The 15,064-nt window shown below is 37.8% G+C and overlaps 1 protein-coding gene across 4 annotated transcripts in view; it reads left to right on the top strand.

Moving 5' to 3' along the window:
• Nucleotides 1-209: 209 nt before the first annotated feature.
• HGF (hepatocyte growth factor) overlaps nt 210-15,064 on the top strand; it is an 80,480-nt gene continuing 65,625 nt past the window's right edge. For all 4 annotated transcript variants that reach the window (XM_061197654.1, XM_061197655.1, XM_061197653.1 and 1 more), the window contains exons 1-2: nt 210-454; nt 8,181-8,346. In XM_061197654.1, coding sequence (XP_061053637.1) covers nt 367-454; nt 8,181-8,346 — 254 coding nt within the window. In that variant the 5' untranslated portion in view covers nt 210-366. The remainder of the gene's footprint in view (nt 455-8,180; nt 8,347-15,064) is intronic.

Below are 15,064 nucleotides of genomic sequence, written 5' to 3'. Positions count from 1 at the left end.
GAGCTGGAGCTCCAACTTCCAAATTGAAGCTGGCCTCAGGCCAGGTGACCTTCTCTTTGTAAGTTTCTTTCCTCAGCAGAGTGGGGGTGGGGTCGTGGGGAGCTGGGATCTGTTTGGTGCTGTTGGGGGGTGGGGGGTGGTGAGGAAAAGGAGGGGGGTGGAAGAGAGTAAAGGGCTGTTGTTAAACAGTTTCTTACCGTAAGAGGGAGTTCAGACCTAGATCTTTCCAGTTAATCACACAACAAACTTAGCTCATCGCAATAAAAAGCAGCTCAGAGCCGCCGGGCTCTTCTAGGCACTGAGTCGGAACAGGATTCTTTCATCCAGGCATCGCCAGTGGGATCCGCCAGCACCTCCAGCAGCACCATGTGGGTGACCAAACTTCTGCCAGTCGTACTGCTGCAGCACGTCCTCCTCCACCTCCTCCTGCTTCCCACTGCCATCCCCTATGCAGGTTAGTTTTCTCTTTTCTTCCTTATTATTATTATTCTTTAACTCTCTCTTGCTAACATTTCCTTTTCCTAACGCTCTCTCTTTACCCTATTCCCAGCATCCTTCCTTAACTCTGTATGTGGTATGGGTTTTGTAAATCTCTCATTTAGCTTTCTTTTGACATTCTCTTTCTGTTTGAAAAGCGTTTAAAAAGATACTTAGCATCCCCTCTGTTGTTTCCATCCCCCTCCCCATTGATCCAGCCCCCTCTCTTAGCCTGATAGTCAGGGATGGTGGGATGGGAACGAGATGCTAACACTGGCTGAACTTTGCTGGTTTGGATAAATTTAAAGCTGAAGAGAGGGGGGAAAGTGATGGTCAGTACAGCAGGGACATGTTTTTTTTTTTTTTTTTTCCAGAGGACAATTTTCCATGACAATCCACTACCCCACATCACTCAGTCAACATTCAGGGCCAAATTATGACTTAATACAGGTTTTCATTTGGAGAAGGCAGATTAAACTCTGAGTATATGCATGTTATAAAAATGAAAGAAAAAAAAATGAAAGAGAAAGCCTCTCTCCTAAGGTCTCATTCTTTCTGGGTATGGATGCCTGCCCTTTTGAAACTGCAGGGCCAAGGAGGCAAAAATTGTGTGACTCTGATTATAGCTGTAGAACTGCTCCTTTCAGTCTCCCATTTTCTCCCCAGAATTTACAGGTTGGGAAGGAGTTGCTTGGGAGTTCATATTGCCTGGAAGTTTAGAGGTTTCATTTGCTGCTTTGGGAAGTTTTCTGTTGTTATCAGGGCAAGAGGAAACATCTGTATTTGGTTGTATTATCATTGTCGTGGCTGGGATGCCAACGGGAGAAGGTAGTGAGCATCATAGGTGGGCACAGGGGAATAAAAGAATGGAATAAATGCCCAGACAGTAGACATAGTTTTTTTTAATCATGTAAGACAGAGAACTGAGATATATCTCAGTTATATCTTTTGAGATAAGTTAAATATGACATTTATCAGACCTCCAATCTAGTTTCCAATGTAATACAAAGGTTGAAAGCACCAAGAATTTGCAAAATGACGAGAAAAATCAGTCCCACCTGGCTTTCTTCAATTTTGTGATGTGTCCCTTTTGGAAAACAACACTGTGTGGGAAGTGTCAGTTCGAGAACATTTATGTTAGATTTCTGAAGAGGTGAAAAAAAAAAGTTCAATCTAGCAGGTTATCACCTTTGAGATGGGTCATGTTAAAATTGATTCTTATATGACATTGCTGGTTTGTGGGATTTTGACTATAAATTGAAATGACAGCTAATATTTTGAGGACTTTCATTTTCAAAGATCAAACTATTGATGGGCTGAAGTAGAATATGGTTACCTGGAATCATCTGTGCTTATGCATGGGGAACACAGTGTGGAAAACCCAAACAGTAGATCAACCATAGACAATGTCTATTTGTTTTTGGCATGCATTGCAAAGTTTTGGCAGGAGATTTACATTTGTAATTATATTTCATTTTGGCTAATGTTGAAATGACTGCGTTTCCTGAGGATAGGGGGAATGCAGCCCAAGAGTATGCTGCAGGCAAGGAGAGGCCAGTTGGGAATTACAAGTAATAGAATAATTCCTAAAGTGGATAATGCTAAAATTGTTAACAAAAGAGGGTCTGCCTTTGTCTGGGTGGCAACTTTATTTTGATAGTTTTAAAAAAAATAACATTCTTCAAAGTGGAAAACATGGATAGCCCTCTTAGAACATATAAAGAAAGTCTGTTCATTTTTATATCATCTAACATCGAACACTTAGAATTTTGTTGTTACTTGCTTCGGTTATACTTTTTGATTTAGCTTATGAGTCTGCTGTTTTACCTATTGTGAAATAAGACAATATTTAAAAAGAAGTGGATACTATAATGAGGTGACAACCAGTTATGAGCAGAATATATTATGGAGATATTTTTAGAAAAGCTTCAGAAAACTTAAAGAAATGTTCAATATAATAGACCCAAGCCATCTTTATAGGAATTGGTTTACATAGGATTATCCTCTATCTACTCCCACCTACACTGGATACAAATATCCAATCCCCTCTAACAACAACAACACAACATTAAATGAGCACCTACTATCAAGGAGCCTGTGGGAGATGTACAGATGAACAAGTGAGAAAGAAACCTACATTTGTTTTTTTTTGTTTTGTTTTGTTTTTTTTTACTGACTCGCCACCCCAATACCTTCATTTTTTTTTAACATTTTATTGGCGTATAATTGCTTTACAATGGTGTGTTAGTTTCTGCTTTATAACAAAGTGAATCAGCTATACATATACATATATCTCCATACCTCCTCCCTCTTGCGTCTCCCTCCCACCCTCCCTATCCCACCCTTCTAGGTGGTCACAAAGCACCGAGCTGATCTCCCTGTGCTATGCGGCTGCTTCCCACTAGCTACCTATTTTATATTTGGTAGTGTGTATATGTCCATGCCACTCTCTCACTTTATCCCAGCTTACCCTTCCCCCTTCCTGTGTCCTCAAGTCCATTCTCTACGTCTGTGTCTTTATTCCTGTCCTGCCCCTAGGTTCTTCAGGACCATTTTTTTCTTTTAGAGTCCATGTATATGTGTTAGCATACGGTATTTGTTTTTCTCTTTCTGACTTACTTCACTCTGTACGGCAGACTCTAGGTCCATCTACCTCACTACAAATAACTCAGTTTCATTTCTTTTTATGGCAGAGTAATATTCCATTGTATATATGTGCCACGTCTTCTTTATCCATTCATCTGTCAATGGACACTTAGGTTGCTTCCATGTCCTGGCTATGGTAAATAGTGCTGCAATGGACATTGTGGTACATGACTCTTTTTGAATTATGGTTTTCTCAGGGTATATGCCCAGTAGTGAGATTGCTGGGTCATATGATAGCTCTATTTTTAGTTTTTTGAGGAACCTCCATACTGTTCTCCATAGTGGCTGTATCAATTTACATTCCCACCAACAGTGCAAGAGGGTTCCCTTTTCACCACACCCTCTCCAGCATTTATTGTTTGTAGATTTTTTGATGATGAAAGCTACATTTGTTGAGCGACTGTTATGCACCAAGTTCTAAAACAAAGCTTAGTTAATTCTAATAAGATTGGCATTATTGGATTGACTCATCTTACACGAGGAAACTGAAGTTAAAGAACTTATTTTTTTCTTATTATCTTACATAATGGACAGAGCTGAGATTCCTACCCAAATCTATGTGAATGAAATATGCAATGTGCATTTTTCCCTTTTATTTATATTGAATACAGCAGCAGTGAAATCAACTGAAACTCGCTTTAAAAAATCCATTTTGCTAAGTAATATAGGAACAATTCTGTGTCAGAAGTATTATTATGTTATGGTTGAGAGTTCATTTCTAGCTTAGAGGATCAAACCAGGTTTAGGGAGTATGCAATCTAAAGTTGAGTGTGAAAATACAGGTAGTAGTATGGTCAGTACTTAAGTCAGGGGAACACAAAGTGGCTGAAGGTACTGAAGTGAGAAAGTATAAGGACAGGCAATCATGTAGGGCTAGTGTACTGAGTACCTGAGGAGGAGGAGTATGGCCTGGGTTTGGAAAAGTAAGCTAGACTAGCATGTATGCTTGAATATCATGCTAAATTACACTATTTTAAACATTATGGGTCACAGCTGGAAGTTTTTGAGTTGACAAGATACCTGACTGAAGTGTGTTGTAGTTGGTGTGTTGTTTAGTGTTGTTTTAGTTGGTGTGTGGAGGAGAGCTGCAGGCAGAAACAGACAGTGAAGGAAGAGACCAGGAGGAGGATGAATGAGGAAGTGGCATGGAAGTAGAAGGAGGGAAATATCTAGGGAGGTCCCTATTCTCACACTGAACATCATTTCATTTGTAAATCTTTTTGGAAGAGATACTTATGCTGCTTCTCAAATACCAACATTTGATTTAAATCTGACTTGATCCCTTCTTGACATCTTTATTTATGATATTGTTCCCTTCTCTAAAGAAGGGATGAAAATTGTCCACTTGTGAAACCCAAGTCCTAGATAATAGAAATGAAGATTTGGACTTGTATTTATGATTTTTGCCTTTGGGAAGTAAATCTCCAGTCACCACCATTCCCGTCCATTAATTATTTGTGTACTTTCATCTTAACATCTTGCCACTTCAAGCTGTTAATCACTAATCATGTGGGTAGATTTCTCAGAATATGTGGAGCCAGATTCCTGCTTCTTTCCACACCCTGCAAATCCTTTCCTTTGCATGATTTTTCTTTGAAGTCAATGGTTAGTCCATACAGAGAAGAAAATATATGAGGTACTGAGAGAAAAGAGTGTGAGGCCCAGGGACCAGAGGGAGAAATGTGTCTTTCTTCAAGCACCTTGATACATTTGACCCTACTTTCTGTTTGTAGCTTTTCACTAAGAGCCTAATGATTTCAGTTTTAAAATAGGGACTTTGGTTTCTTCAGGAAATATAGCTACAGAATGTTTTCCCATACTGAGGGAAGAGGGAAAAGGAGTTGCAATTTAAAATATAAGAAAGCATGACAAAGTTGCAGTGATCTCTTACCCTTTGATTTCATTTCAATGTTTTGTTTATAAACTTCAACTAGCAGTCATGCACAAAAAATAGTAGGGAAAAATATGATCCAAAGATATTTTTGAGTTTCTTCCCAAATTAAGCTTGTCTTTTAACTGTTGTTAAAACAAGCATCAGTTGTTAATACATATGGAAGAGAAAGTTAAAAGTATTTTCAGCAAAGGAATTTTATTTTCAGATGCTGTTTTTGAATGACTTCTGTTTTGAATTTTTCTTTTATTGAAGAAGGAATTAATTTTATTGATGTGTGGATTACATGACGTACAACTAGCTTGAACTTCGCATTTTTGAATAATTAGTTACTGACCTAGTAGATATGACTGAATTATAAGGGAAAGTTTCTAAGTCATGAGAAATAAAGAGTGAGAAGGGAATCTTAGTATCTGGTTCTGATTGCCCCTGATTAGCTTTGTAGCCCCAGACAAGCTTTTCTCTCCTATTTATTATCTAGTAAAGGGAAATCATAGATTTATTTGCTTTTCAGGATACTTTTTGATCTTTAGATGAAAGGTAGTGATCGAAAGTTTATCAGCAAGCAAGAGTAGACTATTTTTATGAGGTACAGCCAGGCATTAACACATTTCAATAGGACAGCTGAGGATCTGCAGAATTAAATATAATCAACGATCCCACAGAAACCACTTTTCTCTAGTCATCCTCAGTGCCTTCCTTCATGTTGTATGGTTCTGAGAAAAGAAACCAGAGCATTGACCAGGTATTCTATTTTATTTGGTAATTAGTAAAATATATATCTGAACTCAATGTTTGTCTTAGACTTTTAAAATTTAGTTTTATGTTCTTCTCTCACACTTAAACATAGGTAATAAATACATAATACATTAGGCCAATTTTAATTCTATACTTTTAGTTAATTGAATTTATTTTATATATATGTATGTATGTATATATATATATATATATATATATATACATACATACATATATATACCACAATTTTTCCACTTTGGCAGATAGTTTTTTGAATAGATTTTCTGCGTCCATTAACCACTATTTGTTTCTGAGAAGTATTCCAATTTATACAGGAATTCAGATGATTTTTATGCTGTGAAACATTTCACAGCACCTAAGAAATTGTGCACTAATGTCAAAAGAAGCAGAAACTCTTAGTGGAGAAACTTATCTCCCATTAACATGGTCCTGTGGCAGAAACCAAAATTTGAAAAGAATAATACCACTTATTTGCTTGGGATAATAACGGTTTCTTCTCTTATGCCAGAAATTAAAGGATGAATTTTCAAAAACAAAACTAAAACTTTGCATATTCATAACATTTTTAACCCAAATTGATTTCCAAATGATTATAGTTTAAATAGCTCCTTTTAGTTCAAATATAATATAACTTTCATTTTGTAAATTGAGTAATGGGATATTAGCATTTAAGGTAATTAAACAAAGTCACTTGGCAAGTCAATAAGAATGCCAGAATTATCATCAGTCTGCCAACGTTATGCAAGGCATTTGGTCCACACTCAATAAATAACATGTTGATGGATTATTTGGTTGACTGAATTTCTATGTTAAAATGTCTTTTAAATTATATCTGTTCTACCATAGCCATTCCATCTTATAGGGCAAAGAAAAGTTGAAGAAAAGAAAAGAAAAGAAAATGAAAGCATTATTACAGAAATTAGTACCAGTCTTTTGGGGATTGTGTTCTGGAGTTTTATAGAGAACCAGAAATTTAGAGGAATTCATGTTTTCTCTTATTTACTGTAGACTCCAGGTTAGGATAGATATTAATGGGTAGCATCTGCATGTTTAATAAAACAACTGGAGCCAGTGGTTGCTGGCAGACTTAAGAGTATGATGCCATTCTTGGTACCTCACTCTGTTAAGCCATATTTCCAAATTTTCTGCAGAAAAATTTTCACCCTTTTCTTGGCACATTTCACCACGTTTAAAGCCAAGAAGTGATTTCCTGTTCTGCCATCCAAGTTACTTCTCTACCGATAGCTTTAACCAAATCTTCAGAAACTGTTTACAAGCCGTTATTTCCACATGCTTTCTTAGCAAGTCTTAGAGAGAGATGGCATCATACGTGTTTAACAGTGGGGGCTCTGAAGCCAGGCAGCTGAATTTTCAATCAGATCTTCTAAGTCGTCAATTTTCCCGTGTGTCTTGGTTTCCGTATCTTAAAAATGTACGTATTATTACTGCCTTTGTTATAAGGGTATTCAAATAATTTGACAGGCAGGGGAGGGGCACCATTATGTCCATCCTTGTTCTACAACAGCTGCAATCTCTTAGACAATTTGATCCTCATTGTGAAGAGGTGATTACCATTAGAAACCAGGTAACTCTGGGCAAATTAAGAATGAAGAAGCAAGTTCTTCATATTCTAAAGTTATCCATAAGATTAAGTCTCTTGGCATGTTTTAGCTTTGCTCTTCAGCTTTTTAATAGGAGGTTTCATGCTATCTAGGGGCCTGGTAGAATACGTTGATGAAGAAAAATGATATTGCTACATTAAAGGATGAAGTTTTACATACATTTGATTTACAACATTTGGCTTGATTTCAAAACAAACACTTCAGTGATACTGAGAAATAGTGCCCAAAAGCACAGAAAACACTTATGTAGGAAATGAAAGGGCTAAAATATGAATAGTATGAAATACTTTAAAGACCAATTCAGAAGAATTTACCCAGTGCACCATTTTTAGTGAGAAGTTTCTCACCTGTCATTGAAGTGGCTTATCTAATTAGTACTATAACTTACATAAGGACCAATTGTAGAAGGAAATGACAGATTTAATTATAGAGCATGATATGATATGTCCTGGCACTTCCTTTCATACTGTTTGGAGAATACCATGTTATTTATTTCTTAAGAGTGAACTCTGTCCTAATTTTTAAAAGCATCCTTCATTTGAAAGAATGTAGATGAATGACTCTGTATGTGAAGTTATTTTTTCTTCACTGATTAACTATTCCTCTCTTGCTCTTAAGTATCTGAGAGTATCATTACCCACATCACTCCACCCCCCAACCCCTGGAGGTCTGGTATGTTGCCAGATAAAATCATTACCTCGTAGATGATTCTTAGGGATATTTTTTTCTATATGAGCCTTAAAAGCTTTTCCCGTATGTTTTTAAAAAATTATTATTATTAATAGAAGGACAGAAGAAAAGAAGAAACACACTTCATGAATTCAAAAAGTCAGCAAAGACTACTCTAATTAAAGAAGACCCATTACTGAAGATAAAAACAAAAAAAATGAACACTGCAGACCAATGTGCCAATAGATGTATTAGGAATAAAGGACTTCCATTCACTTGCAAGTAAGTTGCTTCATTTCGTTCTTAGAATAATTTTCCAAATATGGCATGGACTCATTATCATCATCTTTTTTGTATTCAATGCAATGTACTCTTAAAATTGTAAGCTTGATTTTAGTTTTAACTCATTGCAACAGAAGACTTAGCTCTCATTTGATGGAAATATGAGTAAGGGAGAACACATAAACTGAGATCTTTTAGAATCCACAGGGGCTTTAGTTATGGAATTTATATTTTATCATCTTATGAACAATTGAACTTTAGGAACTAAAATTCAATTAGATTAACTTTTTATCTCTCTAATATTTTACAATATTCTATTCAGAGTAAACTTTTTTTTTTTTCTTACAAGAGGAGTGGAGGAATTTTCAGAATAGAAGTTGGCCAACAACCAAAACTTACTGCAACTTGTATCATTGTCTTTAGGGATGTAAATAAAAAACATTGAGATAATCAGATAAAAAAACTAGAGGGATTGGTGTCAGCAGCAGAGGCTGTTTAAAAGAAGTTAGCGGGTAGTGATGATGAAGTTTTAGGTGAAAAGTGATGGGGCAATTCAAAGAGGCATGAGGGAACTCAAATGGAGAGTTTTCTTATCTTTTGAAAGTCTCTCTGTGACCTCCCAGGGAAAAATTCCTTACAACTTTGCCAGTATGCCAGAGGATAAAACTTGGAGTTTGGGGCCATGAAGGTGACAATTTCATCTGAATAGTTTTCCAAATTGCCAGAAGAAAATGCATTTCCTAGTTCTTCATAAATATTCCCTCCCCACACTTACTTTCCACCTTTTTATTCCCTATTTCATCCCACTTTAACAGGAGTGCACATGGCATCCTGTCACTTTTGAATTCCACTCTATTACATTTGGGTAGTTAACACATAATGTGAACACAGAATTTAGTAATGTCATGGCAAGAGGTCCTAAATTCGTCTTGCCTTTCTCAGAGAAGTAAGTGTTATGGGCCTGAGGAGAAAGGACATGGTTAGAGGAGGTCTTCAATAGATTTAGCAGGAGGAGAGACTATCTCTTTTCTATTCATTTAGATCTCCTCTGGAAGTATTTTTATAGCCAAACTGCCACTTTCAGGGAGATATTTCCTGGCACTGGGAGTGGGGAATTAACTTTGCAAGTAATTCCTATGATAATTCCTTCTTTCCCTGACTTTCCTAGAAAAGCCTTGAGATTTAAAAAAATAAATTAGAGAAAACTACTCTCAATCAACATCTCAGCTGTGTAGATTTATGGAGATGTTCTTCTGGCAATTGAGGAGGTTGGATTTATTGTATTTTCCCCTTTCAGGGTTAGAAGGGCAGGGCAAAGGGAATGGGAGAACCACATCTCATTGTTGATTTTTAACTTTGAATCTGAAAATACACTCTCCTGGATCCACAAGTAAGGAAAGTATTGCTAAACCTCGATTTTCACATTAGTCAGCCTTATGCCTAGGAAAAAAAAAAAAAAAAAAACAGCTTTCCCTTTGTTTTATTTAGGAGAAACTAAAATGATTTTGCTGCATTGGAGAACACATGTGACCAGATTAATAAAACTTTACATATCCCATGTATATGAGGTTTCACGCTTTTCAACCATATTCTGGTTGAGTTATATTTAGTCTCCAAATTTATGGCAACCTGTGCAGAAAACCACATGTAGCAATACCAACGTACAGCTAAAGTTCTCTGCTCAGAAATGGTGTCATCCTTCACACTTGTGTATACTAAATATATATACATACTTATTTGGAATCACTGAATACATTCCTTATTCAGAATTGAATGGACATACTTGTGATACTCTGAAAGTAGGTTCTTAATGAATTAAAGATCTTTTTGAGGACTTGTTACATGAACTAGAATCATTGAAAAACAATGGCAAACACACTAAGATGTTTGGAAAATACCAACAATGCTGTGTGAAAGCATCTGTGATTCAGTGGGCATGAGGTAGAGGTCTCAACTTTTCTTTCCTCTTGAGAAGGTATCAACAATATTGACTTTATAGGGACTGAAGCTGTGTTTTGCTGGATGAGGAAGATGACCAGAATGCCTGATTCTAAGCGTTTCAAAAAATTACTGTACATGAACTGACTCAAGACATGAAAATTTCTAACCATGACTGAGTAACTGGTACTGGAATTGCCCTTCTGCCATAAACAACTCAACAAAATAAATTATTGAAAGGAGGATGATAGTTAAAATAAGGCCAAGAGAAAGACTCCTAAAGTCAAACTTAAAAGAAGATATGCAACTCATGGAATTTGTCAGCTTGGATCCAGTCCATATGGAGGTGTAAAATGATACAAGCAAATACAGTTTTCTGAGAGTATATGGAATTGTAATGGAATGAGAGAAAAGGGTGAATGAAATCAGCAAACTGGAAACCCTGTCACCCACTTTCCAGATGGAATCACCTTTGTATTCACAGAAGCAAATCTCACATGTTCCTGATGGGGCTCATGAGTCACTTGCAAGGCAAACTCATGTCAAAGCCATATTACTGAAAAAAAAGTAGTAGTTTATATATGTGTGGTACACTTTTATTTTAATGTTAAGTGGCAGGTATTTGAGTCTGTAATTTTAAAATTTCTTTTTAGATGTTCGTTTAGTTGTTATCTTCATATGTATTCTTTATCTAATTACTGTGCTTTCAAGGTTATTTAACTCTCTCCCCCCAACACCCTACAATAGGGAAATAGGAAATTTTACATGTATTGCATAATTTTACTATCTACCAGATCAAAATTCAAATATATTATTAGCCAGTTTTTCTCTTATCAAGTTATTCTGCCACAGTTGCAAAAATAGACTTTTATGTTTGTTCTTTAATACTATTTCAGCTGTAACATGTTCTTGTAGGTGGACATTTCAAAATGTCTGCATGTAAATCAAAGCACAAAGTTTATACATATAATTTTTGAAGTTATTTAGATATAGAATAAAATGCACTATGTAAAAATATAAAATAATAGTTAAAATATTTTAATTTTATAACACCTTTTTAATATTTGTTTTATAAAAGTTATTTCCCCTTATTTAAAATTACTTAAAAGTTGTTACAATGTTAAGAAATAAATGACTAATTTGAACTACATAAAATTATAAGAAAATTATGTGCTTTCAAAAATATATGATCTGGCGGAGGACCTTCAAGACGGTGGAGGAGTAAGACGTGGAGATCACCTTCCTCCCCAAAAATACATCAAAAATACATCTACATGTGGAACAACTCCTACAGAACACTTACTGAATGCTGGCAGAAGACCTCAGACTTCCCAAAAGGCAGGAAACACCCCACGTACCTGGGTAGGGCAAAAGAAAAAAGGAAAACCAGAGACAAAAGAATAGGGACAGGACCGGCACCTCGGGGAGGGAGCTGTGAAGTAGGAAAAGTTCCCACACACTAGGAAGCCCCTCCACTGGCGGAGATGGGGGGTGGGGGGGGGAAGTTTCGGAGCCACGGAGGAGAGCGCAGCAACAGGGGTGCAGAGGGCAAAGAAGAGAGATTCCCGTGCAGAGGATCAGAGCCGACCAGCACTCAACAGCCCGAGAGGCTTGTCTGCCAACCCGCCAGGATGGGTGGGGGCTGGGAGCTGAGGCTCGGGCTTCAGAGGTCAGATCACAGGGAGAGGACTGGGGTTGGCTGCAAGAACACAGCCTGAAGGGGGCTAGTGCGCCACAGCTAGCCGGGAGGGAGTCCGGGGAAAGGTCTGGACCTGCCTAAGAGGCAAGAGACCATTGTTTCAGGGTGCACAAGGAGAGGGGATTCAGAGCACTGCCTAAATGAGCTCCAGAGATGGGCGCGAGCCGTGGCTATCAGCGTGGACACCAGAGATGGGCACGAAACGCTAAGGCTGCTGCTGCAGCCACCAAGAAGCCTGTGTGCAAGCACAGGTCACTATCCACACTTCCCCTCCTGGGAACCTGTGCAGCCCGCCACTGCCAGGGTCCTGTGATCCAGGGACAACTCCCCCTGGGAGAACACATGGTGCGCTTCAGGCTGTTGCAATTTCACACTGGCCTCTGCCACCACAGACTTGCCCCTAATTCCATACCCCTCCCTCCCCCTAGCCTGGGTGAGCCAGAAGCCCCTAATCAGCTGCTCCTTTAACCCCCTCCTCTCTGGGCGAAGAACAGACGCCAGAGGGCGTCCTACATGCAGCGGCAGGGCCAAATCCAAAGCTGAACCCCAGGAGCTGTGTGAACAAAGAAGAGAAAGGGAAATTTCTCTGTGCAGCCTCAGGAGCAGAGGATTAAATCTCCACAATCAACCTGATGTACCCTGCATCTGTGGAATACCTGAATAGACAATGAATCACCCCAAAACTGAGGCGGTGGACTTTGGGAGCAACTGTAGACTTGGGGTTTGCCTTCTGCATCTAATTTGTTTCTAGTTTTATGTTTATCTTAGTTTAGGATTTAGAGCTTATTATCATTGGTAGATTTGTTTATTGAGTTGTTTGCTCTCTTCCTTTTTATATATATATATATATATTTTTTTTCCTTTTTCTCTTTTTGTGAGTGTGTATGTGTATGCTTCTTTGTGTGATTTTGTCTGTATAGGTTTGCTTTTACCATTTGTCCTAGGGTTCTGTCTGTCCATTTGTTTTAGTATAGTTTTTAGTGCTTGTTATCACTGGTGGATTTGTTTATTGGTTTGGTTGCTCTCTTTTTTTTTTTTAATTACTTTTTTATTTTAATAATATTTTTAATTTTTTATTTTAATAACTTTATTTATTTTATTTACTTTTTTCTTTCTTTCTTCTTTTTTTTCTCTCTTTTCTTCTGACCCATGTGGCTGACAGGGTCTTGGTGCTCCAGCCGGGTGTCAGGGCTGAGCCTTTGAGGTGGGAGAGCCAAGTTCAGGACATTGGTCCATCAGAGACCTCCCGGCTACTCATAATATCATTCGGTGAGAGCTCTCCCAGACATCTCTGTCTCAATGTTAAGATCCAGCTCCACTCAATGACCAGCAAGCTACAGTGCTGGACACCCCATGCCAAACAACTAGCAAGACAGGAACACCACCCCAACCATTATCAGAGAGACTGCCTAAAATCATAATAAATTCACAAACACCCCAAAACACACCACCGGATGCGGTCCTGCCCACCAGAAAGACAAGATCCAGCCTCATCCATCAGAACACAGGCACCAGTCCCCTCCACCAGTAAGACTACACAACCCACTGAACCAAACTTACCCACTGGGGGCAGATACCAAAAACAATGGGAACTACGAAACTGAAGCCTGTGAAAAGGAAACCCCAAACACAGTAAGTTAAGCAAAATGAGAAGACAGAGAAAAACACAGCAGATGAAGGAGCAAGGTAAAAACCCACCAGACCAAACAAATGAAGAGGAAATAGGCAGTCTGCCTGAAAAAGAATTCAGAGTAATGATAGTAAAGATGATCCAAAATCTTGGAAATAGAATTTAGAAGATACAAAAAACATTTAACAAGGACCTAGAAGAACTAAAGAGTAAACAAACAATGATGAACAGCACAATAAATGAAATTATAAATTCTCTAGAAGGAATCAACAGCAGAATAACTGAGGCAGAACAGATAAGTGACCTGAAAGATGAAATAGTGGAAATAACTACCGCAGAGCAGAATAAAGAGAGAAGAATGAAAAGAATTGAGGACAGTCTCAGAGACCTCTGGGACAACATTAAATACACCAACATTCGAATTATAGGGGTCTCAGAAAAAGAAGAGAAAAAAGAAAGGGTCTGAGAAAATATTTGAAGAGATTATAGTTGAAAACTTCCCTAATATGGGAAAGGAAATAGTCAATCAAGTCCAGGAAGGGCAGAGAGTCCCATACAGGATAAATCCAAGGAGAAACATGCCAAGATACATATTAATCAAACTATCAAAAATTAAATACAAAGAAAAAATATTAAAAGCAGCAAGGGAAAAGCAACAAATACATACAAGGGCATCCCCATAAGGTTAACAGCTGATCTTTCAGCAGAAACTCTGCAAGCCAGAAGGGAGTGGCAGGACATATTGAAAGGGATGAAAGGGAAAAACTTACAACCAAGATTACTCTACCCAGCAAGGATCTCATTCACATATGATGGAGAAATTAAAACCTTTACAGACAAGCAAAAGCTAAGAGAATTCAGCACCACCAAACTGGCTTTACAACACATGCTAAAGGAACTTCTCTAGGCAGGAAACACAAGAGAAGGAAAAGACCTACAATAACAAACCCAAAACAATGAAGAAAACTGTAATAGGAACATACATATCGATAATTACCTTAAATATAAATGGATTAAACGCTCCAACCAAAAGACATAGACTGGCCAAATGGATACAAAAACAAGACCCGTATATATGCTGTCTACAAGAGACCCACTTCAGACCTAGGGACACATACAGACTGAAAGTGAGGGGATGGAAAAAGATGCAAATGGAAATCAAAAGAAAGCTGGAGTAGCAATTCTCATATCAGACAAAATAGACTTTAAAATAAAGACTATTACAAGAGACAAAGAAGGACACTACATGATGATCAAGGGATCACTCCAAGAGGAAGATATAACAATTGTAAACATTTATGCACCCAACATAGGAGCACGTCAATACATAAGGCAAATGCTAACAGCCATAAAAGGGGAAATCGACAGTAACACTATCATAGTAGGGGACTTTAACACCCCACTTTCACCAGTGGACAGATCATCCATAATGAAAATAAATAAGAAAACAC

This window comes from Eubalaena glacialis, chromosome 8 (assembly GCF_028564815.1).
Source record: "Eubalaena glacialis isolate mEubGla1 chromosome 8, mEubGla1.1.hap2.+ XY, whole genome shotgun sequence".
Classification (NCBI taxonomy): Eukaryota; Metazoa; Chordata; class Mammalia; order Artiodactyla; family Balaenidae; genus Eubalaena; species Eubalaena glacialis.
Note: the sequence above shows the minus strand (reverse complement) of the source record. Positions and strands in the feature narration are given on the sequence as shown.